The sequence below is a fragment of the Ovis canadensis genome, chromosome X (genome assembly GCF_042477335.2).
Source record: "Ovis canadensis isolate MfBH-ARS-UI-01 breed Bighorn chromosome X, ARS-UI_OviCan_v2, whole genome shotgun sequence".
Classification (NCBI taxonomy): Eukaryota; Metazoa; Chordata; class Mammalia; order Artiodactyla; family Bovidae; genus Ovis; species Ovis canadensis.
The window spans coordinates 83,291,556-83,314,796 of NC_091727.1; the positions used below are offsets into that span (position 1 = coordinate 83,291,556).

The 23,241-nt window shown below is 39.6% G+C and overlaps 1 protein-coding gene across 8 annotated transcripts in view; it reads left to right on the forward strand.

Annotated features, from left to right (window-relative positions):
• Window positions 1-23,241, forward strand: part of VAMP7 (vesicle associated membrane protein 7) — a 282,802-nt gene that overhangs the window by 229,627 nt on the left and 29,934 nt on the right. For 7 of the 8 annotated variants that reach the window (XM_070291950.1, XM_070291947.1, XM_070291946.1 and 4 more), the window contains one exon: window positions 4,598-4,688. In XM_070291950.1, the coding sequence (XP_070148051.1) occupies window positions 4,598-4,688 (91 nt within the window). Of the gene's footprint in view, window positions 1-4,597; window positions 4,689-6,511; window positions 7,068-23,241 lie in introns of those variants that run through there. The other variant, XM_070291952.1, reaches the window with a different exon arrangement.

The following is a 23,241-nucleotide window of genomic DNA, read 5'->3' on the forward strand; positions in this document are numbered from 1 at the left end:
TGGTCATAGCAAACACCCTCTTCCAACAACACAAGAGAAGACTCTACACATGGACATCACCAGATGGTCAACACTGAAATCAGATTGATTATATTCTGTGCAGCCAAAGATGGAGAAGCTCTATACAGTCAACAAAAACAAGACCAGGAGCTGACTGTGGCTCAGATCATGAACTCCTTATTACCAAATTCAGACTTAAATTGAAGAAAGTAGGGAAAACCACTAGACCATTCAGGTATGACCTAAATCAAATCCCTTATGATTATACAGTGAAAGTGAGAAATAGATTTAAGGGCCTAGATCTGATAGAGTGCCTGATGAACTATGGAATGAAGTTTGTGACATTGTGCAGGAGACAGGGATCAAGACCATCCCCATGGAAAACAAATGCCAAAAAGCAAAATGGCTCTCTGGGGAGGCCTTACAAATAGCTGTGAAGAGAAGAGAGGCGAAAAGCAAAGGAGAAAAGGAAAGATATAGGCATCTAAATGCAGAGTTCCAAAGAATAGCAAGAAGAGATAAGAAAGCCTTCTTCAGTGATCAATGCAAAGAAATAGAGGAAAACAGTAGACTGGGAAAGACTAGAGATCTCTTCAAGAAAATTAGAGATACCAAGGGAACATTTCATGCAAAGATGGGCTCGGTAAAGGACAGAAATGGTATGGACCTAGCAGAAGCAGAAGATATTAAGAAGAGGTGGCAAGAATACACGGGAGAACTGTACAAAAAAGATCTTCATGACCCAGATAGTCATGATGATGTGATCACTCATCTAGAGCCAGACATCTTGGAATGTGAAGTCAAGTGGGCCTTAGAAAGCATCACTACGAACAAAGCTAGTGGAGGTGATGAAATTCCAATTGAGCTATTTCAAATCCTGAAAGATGATGCTGTGAAAGTGCTGCACTCAATATGCCAGCAAATTTGGAAAACTCAGCAGTGGCCACAGGACTGGAAAAGGTCAGTTTTCATTCCAATTCCAAAGAAAGGCAATGCCAAAGAATGTTCAAACTACCACACAATTGCACTCATCTCACACGCTAGTAAAGTAATGCTCAAAATTCTCCAAGCCAGGCTTCAGCAATACGTGAACCGTGAACTCCCTGACATTCAAGTTGGTTTTAGAAAAGGCAGAGGAACAGGAGATCAAATTGCCAACATCGGCTGGATCGTGGAAAAAGTAAGAGAGTTCCAGAAAAACTTCTATTTCTGCCTCATTGACTATGCCAAAGCCTTTGACTGTGTGGATATCAATAAACTGTGGAAAATTCTGAAAGAGATGGGAATACCAGACCACCTGACCTGCCTCTTGAGAAACCTATATGCAGGTCAGGAAGCAACAGTTAGAACTGGACATGGAACAACAGACTGGTTCCAAATAGGAAAAGGAGTACGGCAAGGCTGTATATTGTCACCCTGCTTATTTAACTTATATGCAGAGTACATCATGGGAAACGCTGGACTGGACAAAACACAAGCTGGAATCAAGATTGCCAGGAGAAATATCAATAACCTCAGATATGCAGATGACACCACCCTTATGGCAGAAAGTGAAGAGGAGCTAAAAAGCCTCTTGATGAAAGTGAAAGAGGAGAGCGAAAAAGTTGGCCTAAAGCTTAACATTCAGAAAACGTAGCTCATGGTATCTGGTCCCATCACTTCATGGGAAATAGATGGGGAAACAGTGGAAACAGTGTCAGACTTTATTTTGGGGGGCTCCAGTATCACTGCAGATGGTGCCTGCAGCCATGTAATTAAAAGATGCTTACTCCTTGAAAGAAAAGTTATGACCAGCCTAGATAGCATATTCAAAAGCAGAGACATTACTTTGCCGACTAAGGTCCGTCTAGTCAAGGCTATGGTTTTTCCTTTGGTCATGTTGTACTTTGAAGAAGGCTGAGCGCCAAAGAATTGATGCTTTTGAAGTGTGGTGTTGGAGAAGACTCTTGAGAGTCCCTTGGACTGCAAGGAGATCCAACCAGTCCATTCTGAAGGAGATCAACCCTGGCATTTCTTTGGAAGGAATGATGCTAGAGCTGAAACTCCAGTACTTTGGCCACCTCATGCGAAGAGTTGACTCATTGGAAAAGACTGATGCTGGGAGGGATTGGAGGCAGGAGGAGAAGGGGACAACAGAGGATGAGATGGCTGGATGGCATCATGGACTCGATGGACGTGAGTCTGAGTGAACTCCGGGAGATGGTGATGAATAGGGAGGCCTGGTGTGCTGTGATTCATGGGGTCACAAAGAGTCGGACATGACTGAGCGACTGAATTGAACTGACTGTGCTAAAAGTCTTTGTCTATGTGGATCACAAGAAACTGGAAAATTCTTAAAGAGATGGGAATACCAAACCACCTTACCTGTCTCCTGAGAAACCTATAATGCAGGTCAAGAAGCAACAGGTAGAACCAGACATGGAGCAATGAACTGGTTCCAAACTGGGAAAAGAGTATGTCAAGGCTGTATATTGTCACTCTGCTTATTTTACATACATGAAGACTACATCATGTGAAATGCCGGGCTAGATGAATCACAAGATGGAATCGAGATTGCGGGGAGAAATATCAAAAAACTCGGATATTGCAGATGATACCACCCTAATGGCAGAAAGCGAAGAACTAAAGAGCCTCTTGATGAAAGTGAAAGAGGAGAGTGAAAAAGCTGGCTTAAAACTCAGCATTCAAAAAACAAAGATCATGACATTTAGCCCCATCATTTCATGCAAAATAGATGGGGAGAAGTGGAATGAGTAACACGTTTTATTTTCATGGGCTCCAAAATCACTACAGACAGTGACTCCAGCCATGAAATTTAAAGATGCTTGCTCCATGAAAGAAAAGCTTTGACAAACCTAAACAGTGTATTAAAAAGCAGAGATACCACTTTTCCAACACAATCCATCTAGTCAAAGGTGTGGTTTTTCTAGTAGTCATGTACAGATGTTAGAGTTGGACCAGAAAGAAGATTGGGGCTTCCCTGGTGGCTCAGACAGTAAACAATCTGCCTGCAATGTGAGAGATCTGGGTTCGATCCCTGGGTTGGGAAGAGCCACTGGAGGAAGGCATGGCAACCCATTCCAGTATTCTTGGCTGGAGAGTCACTATGGACAGAGGTTTCTGGCAGGCTGTAGTCCATGGGGTCTCAAAGAGTCAGACATGACTGAGCTACTAAGTACAGTATAAAGACAGTTGAGTGCCAAAGATCTGATGCTTTCGAACTGTGGTGCTGAGAAGAGTCCCTTGGACAGCAAGGAAATCAAACCAGTCAGTCCTAAAGGATATCAACCCTGAATGTTCATTGGAAGGACTGATGGCTGAAGCTGAAGCTCTAGTATTTTGGATACCTGATGCAAGCAGCCAACTCACTGGAAGACCCTGATGCTGGGTTAGACTGAAGGCAAAAGGAGAAGGGGCGACAGAGGATGAGATGGTTGGATAGCAACACCTACTCAATGGACATGAGTTTGAGGAAACTCTTGGAGATAGTGAAGGACAGGGGAACCTGGCGTGCTGCAGTCTATGGGATCTCAAAGAGTCATACATGACTTAGTGACTGAACAGCAATGTGTTGTGCAACAGAAACTAACAAACTCTCATAACAAACTCATAATGTCAAAACAGACTCATAGAAAAAGAGATCAGAGAGCTGGGGTTGTGGGGAGGGATGATTGGATGAAAGTGGTCACAAAGTACAAACTTACAGTTATAAGATAAATACTAGGGATATAGTGGACAGCATGATAAATACAATTAACAGTGCTTTATGTTATATATGAACATCATTGAGAGTAAATCCTAAGAGTTCACATCATAAGGGGAAAAAAGGTATTTGGTTCCGCTGGCAGCAAAACTTTCAATTTAGCCAGTTTGTCTTTAGCTCCAGATATGTGTGTGAACCTCTAAACAAATCTGTGACAGGATCTTGTCTATAAATGGAAATAATAATAATGGTATCATCATAGAGTTTTTGCATGGTTTAAATAATATCCCATATTTGAAGCACTTAGCACAGTGAAGTGACTGGAATATTGTGTATTACGAAGTCCACAGTTATTTGCTATAGATAATAACTTCAAAATATATACTCTCATTTATACTCTTACATTTTTAGATCCTATAATAAGCCAGTGAAAATAGCATGCATACTCTGATCCCAACAGATACAAAAATAGATGCCCAGAAGCTGGGCCAGTCCCTACCTCATCACACCCAAGAAATAGGAAAAGATTAAGAGTACCTTTTCCCTAACCTGTTACCTCTGCCTCAGCTACAGTCTTCTCCTTTCTTCCTTGTCTGAACATAGATTATATAACACCCTACTTCTGCCCAGGAATCTCAGATGTGTATTTGATATCCTTAGCTTTATTTCATTTGAAATAAGGTGATCTTTTTATACTATAACACTTATATTTCATATGGTAGCAAATTTTATGCTTTTGTATATTTTTTCCCTAGGTCTGGTAACAATTTTTGAATGAAGTGACATCTCTTTTGTGCTTGTGTTGTAGCTTTTATGTGTCATTCCTCTTCTGTTTGTTTTCGTATTGTGAATAATGTCTGGGTATCATAAGTTAAATCATATTTTTTTTTATAGAAGCATCACTCTGAGAATAAGGGCCTAGATAAAGTGATGGAGACTCAAGCCCAAGTGGATGAACTTAAAGGAATCATGGTCAGAAATATAGGTATGTTTCATGACATACTCTGCATGTATGTGGGCAAAAATGATATTAGATTACTTGATTGGGGTCAGATCATTCTAGAGAAACTGAAATAGCACTTCTTTATTCTTAATATTGGAAGCTAATTGTTAGCTGAGTTGTGGATATTTCTTACCTCTAATACTGCCTGCTGTATGAATGGTTTCTTTTAGCATTTATGACTTTCTTCATTCTAAATTGGTTAGTTTAGGGACTTCCCTGGAGGTCCAGTGGTTAAGACTTCTTCCAATGCAGTGGATGAGGGTTCAATCCCTGTTTGGAGAGCTGAGATCCCACGTGGCTTGAGACCAAAAAACCAAAGCATAAACCAGAATCAGTGTTGTAACAAATTCTGTAAAGATGTTTTTAAAAAATAAATACATTAGTTTACTTAGCAAAACTTATCTCTAAGACCCTTAAATAGTTCAGCAGTTTAGAATAATTCAATTTGGGCTAGAAATACCCAGATAGTTATTATCAGTATAGATACTTAGAGTATGACTCTTTGACCTCCTTATAAAGTTTGTAGCTCTTGACTGAAAGAAATAATTGGATCAAAAAGCTGTTGTATTCTTCAAGAAAATGAACTGTGACATAAATTCCATTGGCCTGTGTTTTGTCAAGAACCTATATAGCACATTAAAATAATCCAAGAAAATACATCAAGTTTTTTTTTTGATTGATTATAATGATGGTATTTAGATTTAGGATGATGTTAATTTTTTACTAGCTCCAGTTTTCACATTGTAGTTCTTGGGCTAGCAGCATCAGCATCCTCTGGGTTCATTTCAGTTCAGTCGCTCAGTCATGTCTGACTCTTTGTGAACCCATGGACTGCGGCACGCCAGGTTTCCCTGTCCGTTACCAACTCCCAGAGCTTACTCAAACTCATGTCAATCGAGTTGGTGATGCCATCCAACCATCTTATCCTCTGTCATCCCCTTCTGCTCACTCTTTCAATCTTTCCCAGCATCAGGGTCTTTTCCGTTGATTCAGTTCTTTGCATCATGTGGCCAAAGTATTGGAGTTTCAGCTTCAGCATCAGTCCTTCCAATGAATATTCAGGACTGATTTCCATTAGGATGGACTGGTTGGATCTCCTTGCAGTCCCAGGGACTCTCAAGAGTCTTCTCCAACACCACAGTTCAAAAGCATCAATTCTTCAGTGCTCTGCCTTCTTTATGGTCCAACTCTCACATCCATACATGACTACTGGAAGAACCATGATTTTGACTAGACGGACCTTTGTTGGCTTCATGTACCAGGTTTTTCAGCTGGAAACTGGCTTTAAGAAGCATTTCACCTGACTTCTCCAGGACCAAGCTGTTTCCTTAGAATTGATTGTGATTAACTTGCAAGCAGTTTGAATTGAGCTGTTTGAATAGTAAAATGTTTGAGCTGTTTAAAATCATTTTTTAAACTCTAGGGAAAAACCTCTAAGAATTGAGATCCCAGTTATCTAAATATTTTGAGGGTGCTCCCCCCAACAGGGTTCCAGCTGATGTGTCTTCTAACTATATGGACTGACTTGCCCAAAGGCAATTTAGAATACCAGTGGCCAATGGGGAACTTTTGAAATTCTCAAACTTAATTTCCTTAAAGCCAGATTTAATTACAATAGCTCAAAAATTTCCAGACCCGAGTGGAATGCTTATATCATTTGGTATTTTGGGGCTTCCCAAGATTACCAGGAGTCTCCCTAAAATTGCCTCTCTAGAATAAAAATTTTAAATGAACTGAGGCGAACAGTGAAAGATAAAATGGCTCCCAAAGCTTCAGGCTCTTCCTTGGCTTTTTTTTTGTTTCAGGCTCTGCCTCCAATGCCATCTCGTCTCTCTCCCTCTGCTCTTCGTGGCTGGACTCTACAACTGGCCACCATCTTCCCACTTCCTTTCTGTTAGGGGAAACACACTGACTGAAACGCCCACCCTGGCCAGGCACCATAGTAACTGTTTGCATGAGTTGTTTTACAACAGGAGGTCCTGGTAAGGAACACGGAACTAATAAGCCACCACCAGCTGGAAGAGTTTGGGAAAGGTGACAGCATATGTCAAACCACCTTCTAGAATCCTTCTCGCTGGCATCCATCTTGGCTGAGCAATGTATGCACCACCGGGAAGGACTCTGAGTCAGAATGACTGGCCAAAGACAACCCAGAAATTAATCCCATCCTCTGGGAACCTGTTAGAAATGCAAATTTTCAGGCCACACCCCAAGCCAACTGAATCAGAAACTCTTAGAGTGGGAAATCCGTGTTTTCACAAGCCCTCCAAAGGATTCTAATGCATTTTCAAGTTATAGAACCACTCTTAAATATATTGTAAGAGGAATGTCTTACATATAATAAATTCTTTTGAACAAAAATTAGTACATAAATGCTTTATAAAATGTTTACCTTCAATGTCATTTTATAAATGTCCACTTATAATTTTGAATTTACTATTTAAATTACTTTTACATTTACTATTAGAACACTTAAAAGTAATGAAAAGATGTTTTAAAAAATTTACTGTCTCACCATCCTAAAGTTTATTTCCATTTACTTTACTTTAAATTTTTATTCATATGTTTACATAGTTGAAAGTCATATTTTATGTTCAGTTTTATGGAGGCAGTGTAATATAGTAATCGAGATTTGGAGTCATATAAACCTGAGTTTGAATCCTTATTTCACCCCCTAACCTCTCTGACCTTTATCTGCAAAAAAAAGGAGATAATAAAACCTAAGTTTACCAGGATAAAAAAGGTAATATATATATAAAATACTTTGTACAGTGCTTGACACATAGTAAGAGCTGAATTATTATTAGTTTAGTCTGTTTTATGCTTGTGCAGTATTTCTTTGAGTTATATCACAGTTTGCCAGTTACGTACTTCTGTTGGACACTTTGGTTATTTAGAGAAGTATTACTCAGAATTTAAGGAGCTTGCTCCAGAATATAAGTCAATGCTGTGCTTCCTTCATGGAGAACATCTTGCTATGAAATCATCAATTCAAGTGAACAGTGTATTTGGAAACTTAGTTGGTCAGTAGCAGACACTCTTATGTAGCACTGATTTAGAAGTTTCTGTTATAGTAAGTACTGTTATAAATATTTTTATGCCTATTATTTTTTCTTGGGCTTCTCAGGTGGCACAGGGGTAAAGAATCTGCCCGTAAATGCAGTAGGTTCAGGAGACAGGGGTTCAATCCCTGGGTTGGGAAGATCCCCTGGAGGAGGAATGGGAACCCACTTCAGTATTCTTGCCTGGCAAATCCCATAGACAGAGGAGCCTGATAGGCTACAGTCCATGAGGTTGCAAAGAGTCTGACACAACAACTGAGCATCATGCTTATTTTTCCTGTTTTGTTGAGATTAATTCCCAGAATTGGGATTAATAATCAAAAGGCAGAAACATTTTTACATTTCTTAATATGTATGTCTCTTGGTTATTTGAAGGGATTTTCTTTCTTTGATGTTAATTTTGATTGTATGTCTAGATGCAGACTAGAGAACCTAGTGAAAAACTACTAATATTTTTCTCTCTTTTTGGTCACCAAATATATTTATTTTGCTTGAAAGTGGAAGCAGCCACCTGCTGAAATATTATTTATTGCAGATGTGTAATGTTTCCAGAAAATGAACCTTTTTAATCAACTCCTTTTAAATGGCTTATTTTTAGAATTATAGAAATAACAAATTTAAAATGTAGGAAAAACATATCTAATCTTCTCCTTTTGCTTTTTAGCAGCTTTATTGAAATGCAATTCACATACCATACAATTCATCCTTTTAAAAATCCAACTGTTTTTACTATACCCACAGAGCTGTGTGACAATCATCACAATTAGTTTTAGAACATTTTCATTATCCCCAAAAGAAATCCTGTACCCATTTACAGTCACTCCTCTTTTCTCTTCAACCTCCAGACCTAAGCAGCAATTAATCTCCTTTCTGTGTACATGTATTTGCCTGTTCTTGACATTTCATATAAATGGAGTTATATAAAACATGGCTTTAGTGATTTTGAAGTATATAATACAATATTATTGACGATGATTAGTATACTGTACACTAGATGTCCAGAACTTATTAATTTTCTAGTTGTAAATTTATACCCTTTCACAGCATCATTCCAATTCCTTTCCCCTCCTGTCTTGGTACTAACCATTCTGGTTCAGCAAGGTTTACATTTTTAGATTCCACATATGATTAACATCATACAATATTTGTCTTTCTTTGACTAACTTAACTCACTAAGCATGGTGCCCTCAAGATTCATCCCTGTTGCAAATGACAGGACTTCCATCTTTCTCATGACAACAGTAATATTCCACTGTATATATGCACCATGCCTTCTTTATCTATTCATCCATTGATGGGCACTTAGTTCATTTACATATCTAGACTGTTGTGAATAATGCTGCACTAAACATGGGAGTACAGGTATCCTTTCAATATCCTGCTTTCATTTCCTTTAGATAGATACCCAGAAATGCAGTTGCTAGATATATGTGTTAGTTACAGTTTTAATTTTTTAAGGAAACTCCATGCTGTTTTTCTTAGTGATTGAACCAGTTTACATTCCCGCCAGCAGTGCATAAGTCTTCCCTTTAATCCATATGCTCATCAATACTTATGTCTTATCTTGATGTTAGCTATTCTAATTGGTATAACGTTGATATCTCATTGTGGCTTTTATTTGCATGTTCCTGTTGATTTGTGATGTTGAGCATTTTTAATGTACCTGCTGTCCATTTGTATATCTTCTTTGGAAAAATTCTATTCAGTTCCTCTGCCTATTTTTAAATCAGATTTTTTTTTTGTTGAGTTGTATTAATTCCTTATACATTTTGGATGATAAACCCTTATCCAGTATATGGTTTGTAAATGTTTTCTCCCATTCTATAGGTTACCTTTTCATTTTGTTGATTGTTACTTTTCCTGTCCAGAAGCTTTTTAGTTTGATGTAGTCCAACTTACAGATTTTGCTTTCATTGCTTGTGCTGTTGATATCCTAAGTATCATTGCAAAGACCAGTGTCAAGAACTTTCTTCCTATATTTTCTTCTAGGTGTGTATTGGCTTCAGGTCTTACGTTTAAGTCTTTTATCCATTTTATATTAATTTTTGAGTGATGTATATTGGGGTCCAGTTTCCAGTTTCTGCATATGGTTATCCATGGGGTTTTCTGAACACCATTTTTTGAAGAGGTTATCCTTTCCCTCATTGAGTATTCTTGATTCTCTTGTCAAATCTTAGTTTACCACATGCATGGGGGTTTATTTCTGGTCTTCCAGTTTTGTTCCTTTGGTCCACATATCTATTTTTGCCAGGAATATTGTTTTAATTATTATAGCTTTATTAGTATAGCTTGAAATCAGGAAGTGTAATGCCTCTGTCCTTGTTCTTTCTCAGGATTTCTTTGGCTATTTGGGATCTTTTTTAGTTTTGTACACATTTTAGGATTTTTTTTTCTATTTCTGTCAAAAATGCCATTAGAATTTTGATGGAGATTGCATTGAATCTGTAGGTGACTTTGGCTAATATGAACATTTTAGCTATTAATTTTTCTGACCCATGGACATAGGATATATTTCCATTTGTTTGTATCTTCTTTAATTTCTTTCATCAAAGTCTTGGAGCACACGGATCTTTACTTCCTTGTTTTTCTTTTTTTTTTCAGTATTTGTTTAAACTGGATATTTCTTTTTTTTTTTCAGTTTTATTTATTTACTTTACAATATTATATTGGTTTTGCCATACATTGACATGGATCCACCATGGGTGTACATGTGTTCCCCAACTTGAACCCCCTCCCACCTCCCACCCCATCTCATCCCTCTGGGTCATCCTAGTGCACCAGCCCCGAGCACCCTGTATCATGCATCGAACCTGGACCGGTGATCCGTTTCACATATGGTAATTTACATGTTTCAATGCCATTCTCCCATAACATCCTGCCTTTGCCCTCTCCCAGAGTCCAAAAGACTGTTCTATACATCTGTGTCTCTTTTGCTGTCTTGCATACAGGGTTTTTGTTACCATATTTCTAAATTCCATATATATGTATTAGTATACTGTATTGGTGTTTTTCTTTCTGGCTTACTTCACTCTGTATAATAGGCTCCAGTTTCATGCACCTCATTAGAACTGATTCAAATGTATTCTTTTTAATGGCTGAGTAATACTCCATTGTGTATATGTACCACAGCTTTCTGATCCATTCGTCTGCTGATGGACATCTAGGTTGTTTCCATGTCCTGGCTACTATAAACAGTGCTGCGATAAACATTGGGGTACATGTGTCTCTTTCAGTTCTGGTTTGCTCAGTGTGTAGGCCCAGCAGTGGGATTGCTGGGTCATATGACAGTTCTATTTCCAGTTTTTTTTTTAAGGAATCTCCACACTGTTCTCCATAGTGGCTGTACTAGTTTGTATTCCCAACAACAGTGTAAGAGGGTTCCCTTCTCTCCACACCCTTTCCAGCATTTATTGCTTGTAGACTTTTGGATAGCAGCCATTCTGACTGGCATGAAATGGTATCTCATTGTGGTTTTGATTTGCATTTCTCTGATAATGAGTGATGTTGATCATCTTTTCATATGTTTGGTAACTGTCTGTATGTCTTCTTTGGAGAAATGTCATTTTAGTTCTTTAGCCCACTTTTTTATTGGTTCGTTTATTTTTCTGGAATTAAGCTGCAGGAGTTGCTTATATATTTTTGAGATTAATTCTTTGTCAGTTGCTTCGTTTGCTATTATTTTCTCCCATTCTGAAGTCTGTCTTTTCAGCTTGGTTATAGTTTCCTTTGTTGTGCAAAAGCTTTTAATTTTAATTAGGTCCCACTTGTTTATTTTTGCTTTTATTTCCAATATTCTCGGAGGTGGGTCACAGAGGATCCTGCTGTGATTTATATCTGAGAGTGTTTTGCCTATGTTTTCCTCTAGGAGTTTTATAGTTTCTGGTCTTACGTTTAGATCTTTAATACACTCTGACTTTATTTTTGTGTATGATGTTAGAAAGTGTTCTAGTTTCAGTCTTTTATAAGTTGTTGACCTGTTTCCCCAGCACCACTTGTTAAACAGATTGTCTTTTTCCCATTGTATATTCTTGCCTCCTTTGTCAAAGATAAGGTGTCCATAGGCGCATGGATTTATCTCTGGGCTTTCTGTTTTGTTCCAGTGGTCTATATTTCTGTCTTTGTGCCAGTACCATACTGTCTTGATGACTGTGGCTTTGTAGTAGAGCCTAAAGTAAGGCAGATTGATTCCTCCAGTTCCATTCTTCTTTCTGAAGATAGCTTTGGCTAATTGAGTTTTTTTGTATTTCCATACAAATTGTGAAATTATTTGTTCTCCAGTTCAGTTCAGTCACTCAGTCATGTCCGATTCTTTCTGACCCTATGAATCGCAGCATGCCAGGCCTTCCTGTCCATCACCATCTCCCGGAGTTCTCTCAGACTCACGTCCATTGAGTCCGTGATGCCATCCAGCCATCTTATCCTCTGTCGTCCCCTTCTCCTCCTGCACTCAGTCCCTCCCAGCATCAGAGTCGTTTCCAATGAGTCAACTCTTCATATGAGGTGGCCAAACTACTGGAGTTTCAGCTCTAGCATCACTCCTTCCAAAGAAATCCCAGGGTTGATCTCCTTCAGAATGGACTGGTTGGATCTCCTTGCAGTCCAAGGGACTCTCAAGAGTCTTCTCCAATACCACAGTTCAAAAGCATCAATTCTTTGGCGCTCAGCCTTCTTCACAGTCCAACTCTCACATCCATACATGACCACAGGAAAAACCATAGCCTACTAGACGGACCTTAGTCGGCAAAATAATATGTCTGCTTTTGAATATGCTATCTAGGCTGTTCATAACTTTTCTTCCAAGGAGTAAGCGTCTTTTAATTTCATGGCTGCAGTCTCCATCTGCAGTGATACTGGAGCCCAAAAAAAGAAAGTCTGACACTGTTTCTACTGTTTCCCCATCTATTTGCCATGAAGTGATGGGACCGGATGCCATGATCTTCGTTTTCTGAATGTTGAGCTTTAAGCCAGCTTTTTCACTCTCCTCTTTCACTTTCATCAAGAGGCTTTTTATCTCCTCTTCACTTTCTGCCATAAGGGTGGTGTCATCTGCATATCTGAGGTTATTGATATTTCTCCCAGCAATCTTGATTCCAGCTTGTGTTTCTTCCAGTCCAGCGTTTCTCATGATGTACTCTGCATATAAGTTAAATAAGCAGGGTGACAATATACAGCCTTGCCGTACTCCTTTTCCTATTTGGAACCAGTCTGTTGTTCCATGTCCAGTTCTAACTGTTGCTTCCTGACCTGCATACAGGTTTCTCAAGAGGCAGGTCAGGTGGTCTGGTATTCCCATCTCTTTCAGAATTTTCCACAGTTTATTGTGATCCACACAGTCAAAGGCTTTGGCATAGTCAATAAAGCAGAAATAGATGTTTTTTCTGGAACTCTCTTGCTTTTTCCATGATGCAGCGGATGTTGGCAATTTGATCTCTGGTTCCTCTGCCTTTTCTAAAACCAGCTTGAACATCAGGGAGTTCATGGTTCACATATTGCTGAAGCCTGGCTTGGAGAATGTTGAGCATTACTTTACTAGCATGTGAGATGAGTGCAATTGTGCAGTAGTTTGAGCATTCTTTGGCATTGCCTTTCTTTGGGATTGGAATGAAAACTGACCTTTTCCAGTCCTGTGGCCACTGCTGAGTTTCCCAAATTTGCTGGCATATTGAGTGCAGCACTTTCACAGCATCATCTTTCAGGATTTGAAACAGCTCAACTGGAATTCCATCACCTCTACTAGCTTAGTTCGTAGTGATGCTTTCTAAGGCCCACTTGACTTCACGTTCCAAGATGTCTGGCTCTAGATGAGTGATCACATCATCATGATTATCTGGGTCATGAAGATCTATTTTGTACAGTTCTCCCATGTATTCTTGCCACCTCTTCTTAATATCTTCTGCTTCTGTTAGGTCCATACCATTTCTGTCCTTTATCAGCCCATCTTTGCATGAAATGTTCCCTTGGTATCTCTAATTTTCTTGAAGAGATCTCTAATCTTTCCCATTCTACTGTTTTTCTCTACTTCTTTGCATTGACCGCTGAGAAAGGCTTTCTTAACTCTCTTTGCTATTCTTTGGAACTCTGTATTCAGATGCTTATATCTTTCCTTTCCTTTTCTTTTCTTATATCTTTCCTTTTCTTTTCTTATATCTTTCCTTTATCCTTTGCTTTTCACTTCTCTTCAGAGGTATTTGTAAGGCCTCCCCAGACAGCCATTTTGCTTTTTTGCATTTCTTTTCCATGGGGATGGTCTTGATCCCTGTCTCCTGTACAGTGTCACCAACCTCTGTCCATAGTTAATCAGGCACTCTATCTATCAGATCTAGAACCTTAAATCTATTTCTCACTGCCATGGATTGCCAACATCTGCTGGATCATGGAAAAGCAAGAGAGTTCCAGAAAAACATCCATTTCTCTTTTATTGACTATGCCAAAGCCTTTGACTGTGTGGATTATAATAAACTGTGGAAAATTATGAAAGAGATGGGAATACCAGACCACCTAACCTCCCTCTTGAGAAACCTATATGCAGGTCAGGAAGCAACAGTTAGAACCGGACTCGGAACAACAGACTGGTTCCAAAAAGGAAAAGGAGAATATCAAGGCTGTATATTGTCACCCTGCTTATTTAACTTATATGCAGGGTACATCATGAGAAATACTGGGCTGGAAGAAGCAGAAGCTGGATTTAAGATTGCCGGGCGAAATATCAATAACCTCAGATATGCAGATGACATATGCATATGTCACCTGTGGCAGAAAGTGAAGAGGAACTAAAAAGCCTTTTGATGAAAGTGAAAGAGGAGAGTGAAGAAGTTGGCTTAAAGCTCAACATTCAGAAAACGAAGATCATGGCATCTGGTCCCATCACTTCATGGGAAATAGATGGGGGAACAGTGGAAACAGCGTCAGACTTTCTTTTTTTGGGCTCCAAAATCACTGCAGATGGAGACTGCAGCCATGAAATTAAAAGACGCTTACTCCTTGGAAGGAGAGTTATGACCAACGTAGATAGCATATTAAAAAGCAGAGATATTACTTTGCCAACAAAGGTCCATCTAGTCAAGGCTATGGTTTTTTTTAGTGGTCATGTATGGATGTGAGAGTTGGACTGTGAGGAAAGGTGAGCGCCAAAGAATTGATGCTTTTGAACTGTGGTGTTGGAGAAGACTCTGAGGGTACCTTGGACTGCAAGGAGATCTAACCAGTCCATCCTAAAGGAGATCAGTCCTGGGTGTTCTTTGGAAGGACTGATGCTGAAGGTGAAACTCCAGTACTTTGGCCACCTCATGCAAAGAGTTGACTCATTGGAAAAAACTGTGATGCTGGGAGGGTTTAGGGGCAGGAGGAGTATGGGACGACAGAGGATGAGATGGCTGGATGGCATCACCAACTCGATGGACAAGAGTTTGGGTCAACTCCGGGAGTTGGTGATGGTCAGGGCAGCCTGGCGTGCTGCAATTCATGGGGTCACAAAAGGTGCACACGACTGAGTGACTGAATGTACTGAACTATCAGGGTTTGGTATTAGGGTGATGGTGGCCTCTTAGAATGAGTTTGGAAGTTTACCTTCCTTTGCAATTTTCTGGAAGAGTTTGAGTAGGATAGGTGTTAGCGCTTCTCTAAATTTTTGGTAGAATTCAGCTGTGAAGCTGTCTGGTCCTGGGCTTTTGTTTGTTGGAAGATTTCTGATTACAGTTTCAATTTCCATGCTTGTGATGGGTCTGTTAAGATTTTCTATTTCTTCCTGGTTCAGTTTTGGAAAGTTGTACTTTTCTAAGAATTTGTCCATTTCTTCCCAGTTGTCCATTTTATTGGCATATAGTTGCTGACAATAGTGTCTTATGATCCTTTGTATTTCTGTGTTGTCTGTTGTGATGTCTTCATTTTCATTTCCTATTTTGTTGATTTGATTCTTCTCCCTTTATTTCTTGATGAGTCTGGCTAATGGTTTGTCTATTTTATTTATCTTCTCAGAGAACTAGCTTTTGGCTCTGTTGATTTTTGCTATGGTCTCTTTTGTTTCTTTTGCATTAATTTCTGTCCTAATTTTTAAGATTTCTTTCCTTCTACTAACCCTGGGCTTCTTCATTTCTTCCTTTTCTAGTTGCTTTGGTGGAGAGTTAGGTTATTTATTTGACTTTTTTCTTGTTTCTTGTAGTAAGTCTGTATTGCTTTGAACCTTCTCCTTAGCACTGCTTTTACAGTGTCCCATAGGTTTTGGGTTGTTGTATTTTCATTTTCATTTGTTTCTAAGCATATTTTGATTTCTTTTTTTGATTTCTTCTGTTATTTGTTGGTTATTCATCAACATGTTGTTCAGCCTCCATATGTTTGAATTTTTAATAGTTTTTCTCCTGTAATTGAGATCTAATCTTACTGCATTGTGGTCAGAAAAGATGCTTGGAATGATTTCACTTTTTTTGAATTTACCAAGGCTAGGTTGATGGCCCAGGATGTGATCTATCCTGGAGAAGGTTCCATGTGCACTTGGGACAAAGCTGAAATTCATTGTTTTGGGGTCAAATGTCCTATAGATATCAATTAGGTCTAGCTTGTCTGTTGTGTCATTGAAAGTTTATGTTTCCGTGTTAATTTTTTGTTTAGTTGATCTATCCATAGGTGTGAGTGGGGTATTAAAGTCTCCCACTATTATTGTGTTATTGTTTATTTCCCTTTCATACTTGTTAGCATTTGTCTTACATATTGTGGTGCTCCTATGTTGGGTGCATATATATTTATAATTGTTATATCTTCTTGGGTTGGTCCTTTGATCATTATGTAGTGTCTTTCTTTGTCTCTTTTCACAGCCTTTGTTTTAAAGTCTATTTAATGTGGTATGAGTGGTGCTACTCCTGCTTTCTTTTGTTGTCTATTTGCGTGGAATACCTTTTTCCAGCTTTTCACTTTCAGTCTGTATGTGTCCCTTGTTTCAAGGTGGGTCTCTTGTAGACAACATATATAGGGGTCTTGTTTTTATATCCATTCAGCCAGTTTTGTCTTTTGGTTGGGGCATTCAACCCACTTACATTTAAGGTAATTATTGATTAGTATGATCCTGTTGCCATTTACTTTATTGTTTTGGGTTTAAGTTTATATACCCTTTCTGTGTTTCCTGTCTAGAGAGGATCCTTTAGCATTTGTTGGAGAGCTGGTTTGGTGGTGCTGAATTCTCTAAACTTTTGCTTGTCTGTAAAGCTTTTGATTTCTCCTTCATATTTGAATGAGATCCTTGCTGGGTACAGTAATCTGGGTTGTAGGTTTTTCTCTTTCATCACTTTTAGTATGTCCTGCCATTCCCTTCTGGCCTGAAGAGTTTCTGTTGAAAGATCAGCTGTTATCCTTATGGGAATCCCCTTGTGTGTTATTTGTTGTTTCTTCCTTGCTGCTTTTATTTTATTTTTATTTTTTTTCATATTTTTTTTAAATTTTATCTTTTTTTAATTTTTTTTTAATTTTAAAATCTTTAATTCTTACATGTGTTCCCAAACATGAACCCCTCCTCCCACCTCCCTCACCATAACATTATAAAACTCCTAGAGGAGAACATAGGCAAAACACTCTCAGACATAAATCACAGCAGGATCCTCTATGATCCACCTCCCAGAATTCTGGAAATAAAAGCAAAAATAAACAAATGGGATCTAATTAAAATTAAAAGCTTGCTGCTTTTAATATTTGTTCTTTGTGTTTGATTTTTGTTAATGTGATTAATATGTGTCTTGTGGTGTTTCATCTTGGGTTTATCCTGTTTGGGACTCTCTGGGTTTCTTGGACTTGGGTAATTATTTCCTTCCCCATTTTTGGAAGTTTTCAATTATTATCTCCTTAAGTATTTTCTCATGGTCTTTAATTTTGTCTTCTTCTGGGACTCCTATGATTCGAATGTTGCGGTGTTTAACATTATTCCAGAGGTCTCTGAGGTTGTCCTCATTTCTTTTAATTCTTTTTTCTTTTTTCCTCTCTGTTTCATTTATTTCTACCATTCTGTCTTCTACCTCACTTACCCTATCTTCTGCCTCCATTTTTCTACTGTTGGTTCTCTCCAGAGTGTTTTTTATCTCATTTATTGCATTATTCATTATATGTTGACTCTTTTTTATTTGTTCTAGGTCCTTGTTAAACCTTTCTTGCATCTTCTCGATCCTTCTCCCCAGGCTGTTTATCTGTAACTCCAATTAGTTTTCAAAATTTCGATCATTTTCACTATCACTATTCTGAATTCTTTATCAGGTAGATTCCCTATCTCTTCCTCTTTTGTTTGGTCTGGTGGGCATTTATCCTGCTCCTTTACCTGCTGAGTATTTCTCTGCCTTTTCATCTTGTTTACATTGCTGTGTTTGGGGTGGCCTTTCTGTATTCTGGCAGTTTGTGGTTCCTCTTTATTGTGGAGGTTCCTCACTGTGTGTGAAGTTGGACAGGAGGCTTGTCAAGGTTTCCTGGTTAGGGAAACTTGTGTCAATCTTCTGGTGGGTGGAGCTGGATTTCTTCTCTCTGGAGTGCAATGAAGTGTCCAGTAATGAGTTTTGAGATGTCAGTGGGTTTGGTGTAACAGGGCAGCCTGTATATTGAAGCTCAGGGCTATGTTCCTGTGTTGCTGGCGAATTTGCATGGTATGTCTTGCTCTGGAACTTGTTGGCCCTTGGGTGGTGCTTGGTTCAGTGTAGGTATGGAGACATTTGATGAGCCCCTATCGATTAGTGTTCCCTGGATTCAGGAGTTGTCTGGTATTCTCAGGTTTTGGACTTAAGCCTCCTGCCTCTGGTTTTCAGTCTTATTCTTAGAGTAGCCTCAAGACTTCTCCATCTATACAGCACTGATGATAAAACATCTAGGTTAATGATGAAAAGTTTCTCCACAGTGAGGGACACCCGGAGAGGTACTCAGAGTTACATGGAGAAGAGAAGAGGGAGGAGGGAGATAGAAGTTTCCAGAAGGAGAAGAGGGGGAATCAAAAGGGGAGAGAGCAAGCTAGCCAGTAATCACTTCCCTTTGCTCTCCACAGTCTGGACCCCTCAGAGATGTTCACGGAGTTAACACAGAGAAGAGAAGAGGGAGGAAGGAGACAGAGGTGTCCAGGAGGATAAATGGAATCAAAAGGAGAGAGACAGATCCTGCCAGTAATCCCTTCCCTAAGTGTTCTCCACAGCTTGGAACACACAAAGAAATTCACAGAGTTGGGTAGAGAAGAAAAGGGGGAGAGGGGAGATAGAGCGACCTGGTGAAGAAGAAGGAAAGTCAAAAGGGGGAGAGAACAATCAGACCAGTGATCTCGCTGCCAAGTAAAAATGGGTACTGAAGATTGGGTTCTTAAAGGTACAAAGTTCATAACAACTATCAAAAATCAAAGATTAAGAATCTAGAGTAGAGGTTCAGTTCAGTTGCTCAGTCGTGTCCGACTCTTTGCGACCCCATGAATCGCAGCACGCCAGGCCTCCCTGTCCATCACCAACTCCTGGAGTTCACTCAGATTCATGTCCATCGAGTCAGTGATGCCATCCAGCCATCTCATCCTCTGTCATCCCCTTCTCCTCCTGCCCCCAATCCCTCCCAGCATCAGAGTCTTTTCCAATGAGTCAACTCTTCGCATGAGGTGGCCAAAGTACTGGAGTTTCAGCTCTAGCATCATTCCCTCCAAAGAAATCCCAGGGCTGATCTCCTTCAGAATGGACTGGTTGGATCTCCTTGCAGTCCAAGGGACTCTCAAGAGTCTTCTCCAACACCACAGTTCAAACGCATCAGTTCTTCGGAGCTCAGCCTTCTTCACAGTCCAACTCTAACATCCATACATGACTACTGGAAAAACCATAGCCTTGACTAGATGGACCTTAGTTGGCAAAGTAATGTCTCTGCTTTTGAATATGCTATCTAGGTTGGTCATAACTTTTCTTCCAAGGAGTAAGCGTCTTTTAATTTCATGGCTGCAGTCACCATTTGCAGTGATTTTGGAGCCCCAAAAAAGAAAGTCTGACACTGTTTCCACTGTTTCCCCATCTATTTCCCATGAAGTGATGGGACCAGATGCCATGATCTTCGTTTTCTGAATGTTGAGCTTTAAGCCAACTTCTTCACTCTCCTCTTTCACTTTCATCAAGAGGCTCTTTAGCTCCTCTTCACTTTCTGCCATAAGGGTGGTGTCATCTGCATATCTGAGGTTATTGATATTTCTCCTGGCAATCTTGATTCCAGCTTGTGCTTCTTCCAGCCCAGCGTTTCTCAAGATGTACTCTGCATATAAGTTCAATAAGCAGAGTGACAATATACAGCATTGACCCACTCCTTTTCCTATTTGGAACCAGTCTGTTCCATGTCCAGTTCTAACTATTGCTTCTTGACCTGCATACAGATTTCTCAAGAGGCAGGTCAGATGGTCTGGTATTCCCATCTCTTTCAGAATTTTCCACACTTTATTGTGATCCACACAGTCAAAGGCTTTGGCATAGTCAATAAAGCTGAAGATGTTTTTCTGGAACTCTCTTGCTTTTTCCATGATCCAGTGGATGTTGGCAATTTGATAAATCCAATATTAAAAAAACACAAAGTCACAAAAATCATGAAATTTATATATATGAAGTTTGCTTTAAAAATAGGGTCTTTTTTTTCAAGGTAATAGTAGATTATAAAAATGAAAGTTAAAGGAATAATAGGGGACTGAAAAACAACTTTTTTTAATTTAGACAATGATAATAATTAAAATACATCTAGGACTTTCTTTAGAGCTCTTGTGGACAATGTGGGGTCAGTTCATTTTCAGATAGTTCCTTGGTCCGGCTGTTCTTCTCAAGGTCTATTGACCCCTTTGCTATGTAGTCTGTGCTAACTACAGGGTTTTAATATATTGCACCTGTCATTTCCAAAGCATTTTCCTATGTTTATTTTAGCTTCTTCTGTTTGCTGGTCTCTTCAGTGTCTAATTTCCACCCTGACACAAGGTGGGGCAGTGGTGGTCACTTTTTTTAGGCTCACTTGTTCAGTAATGCTATGGGGAGGGAGGAACACTGCAAACAAATATCACTGCTGTGTGCTCACAGTGATTCAGCCACACTGGGTTTGCCCCTGCTCATAGCACGTGTTCTTTCCCAGTCTACATTGTTCAGGCTCTAGGCTGTTCTGTGGGGAACTCTGACGTAGGCCCTGGGTTGCATGAACTCCCCAGGTCTAAACTGCTCAGGTTCAGTTTTTCAGGTACTCCACAAAGGCAGACTTGGTTGGGCCTGCGTTTTGAGCGTGTCTCCGGTCCTAGCAGCTCAGGTGACAAGGTGCTTGGTGAGCACAGTCGCCCCCAGGTGGGCACTGAGACTTATCACCTCCCTCATCCCAGCTGCTTGGTTTTCTGGGTATACAATGGGCATGCCTTCTCAGGTGTGCTGTGTGTCTCTTCTGGGGAGTTGATCTCTGGCTGCAACCATCCCGGCGGATATCGACAGTCCAGAATCCCATGAAGTCTTATTAGCAACAAAATCTGCTTGCAGTTTGGTATAGGATGCCTCTCAGAGGCTGTGATTGCCCCCTTCCGGCTCTGGCTGCTCTCGCCTACCTGTCTCTAGCAGGAAGTGGGCCGGTCCGCAGCCAGCTATCTCTGCTTAGTCCTTTGTTCTGTGAGTGGGCCTGGTGGTGTCTTAGGTTAGGGCTTTTCACTGGATAGCTGTCCCACAGTCTGGATTGCTATCTCTAGCTGGTTCCCTCAGAATGCCATCAGGGCATTCAGGCCCAGTCCTTACCCTATGCAATGCAGCCCTCGCCTCCCTGTCTAGCCCCTCCTGCTAGTGGGGGATGCGAGCATCTGGGCTGCTGCTCTGTTGGGAGTTGCTGTTAGGCACGTAATATGTGGGTTTTAATTATTTATTTATTTTTCCTCCTGGTTATTTTGCCCTCTGAGATTCCAAGGCTCGCCAAAGACCCGCCAGAGAGAGTGTTTCCCGGTGTTTTGAAACTTTTCTCTTTTTTAAGACTCCCTTCCTGGGACAGATCTCCATCCCTACCTATTTTATCTCTCTTTTTATCTTTTATACTTTGTCCTACCTACTTTTGAAGACAATGGACTGCCTTCCTGGGTGCCTGATGTCTTCTGCCAGCATTCAGAAGTTGTTTTGTGGAATTTGCTCGGCGTTCAAATGTTCTTTCAGTGAATTTGTGGGGGAGAAAGTGATCTCCCTGTCCTATTCCTCTGCCATCTTAGGACCGCCTCCTACTTCCTTGGTTAAAATTATTCCTAAATATTTTATTATTTTATATTATTGTGATTGGGATAGTTTTGTTACTTTTTTGATATTTTGTTGTTATGTAGAAACAACTGGTTTCTGTATGTTGATTTTACATCCTGCAACTTGACTGAATTCATGGATTAGTTTAACAGGTTTTCTGTTTGAATCTTTGAGATGTTCAATGTATAATATCATATTATCTTAAATAATGGCAATTTTACTTCTTCCTTTTCATTTTGGATGCTTTTTATTTCTTTGTCTTGTCTGATTCCTCTAACTAGGATTTCTAGTACTTTATGAATAACAGTGATAAAAGTGGGCATTCTTGTCTTGTTTCTGATATTAGGAAATGCTTTCAATATTTCACCATTGAGTATGATGTTAAAACACTGGGTCTGACATATATAGCCTTTATTATTTTGAAGTAAGTTCTTTCAGTATTCAAGTGTTGAGAGTTTTTGTCATGAAATTATGCTGTATTTTATCAGTTGTATTTTTTGCATTTTTTGAGATGATCATAAATAGTTTTCATTCTATTAACATGGTATATCACATGTATTGACTTGTGTATTGTTGAACTACTTGTGTAGTTGAACTATCCTTCCTTCCTAGGGATAAATCCCACCTAGTCATGGTGATTGTTTTGATGTGTTGTCAAATTCAATTTGGTATTATTTTTTTTTTAGAATTTTTGTACCTATATTCATCAAGAGTATCGATTTGTTTTCCTTTTTTCATAGTGTCCCTATCTGTCTTTGATATCAGGGTAGTGCTGGCCTTGTAAAATGAGTTTGTGAGTGTTCCCTTCTAAGTTTTTTCGAAGAGTTTGAGATGAATTGCCATTCATTTTTCTTTAAATATTTGGTAGAATTCACTAGTGAAGCTGTTTGGTACTGGGATTTTGATTACTGGTTCAGTCTCCTTAGGAGACCTTGGTTCAATTCCTGGGTTGGAAGATCCCCTGGAGAAGGGATAGGCTACCCACTCCAGTATTCTTGGGATTCCCTTGTGGCTCAGCTGGTAAAGAATCTACCTGCAATGCAGGAGACCTGGGTTCGATCCCTGGGTTGGGAAGATCTCCTGGAGAAGGGAAAGGCTACCCACGCCAGTACTCTAGCTTGGAGAATTGCATGGACTGTATAGTCCATGGGGTCGCAAAGAGGCAGACATGACTGAGTGACTTTCACTTTCACTTTCAGTCTCCTTATTCATTATTAGAATGTTCATAGTTTATTTCTTTCTGATTCAGTCTTGATAGGCTGTATGTTTCTA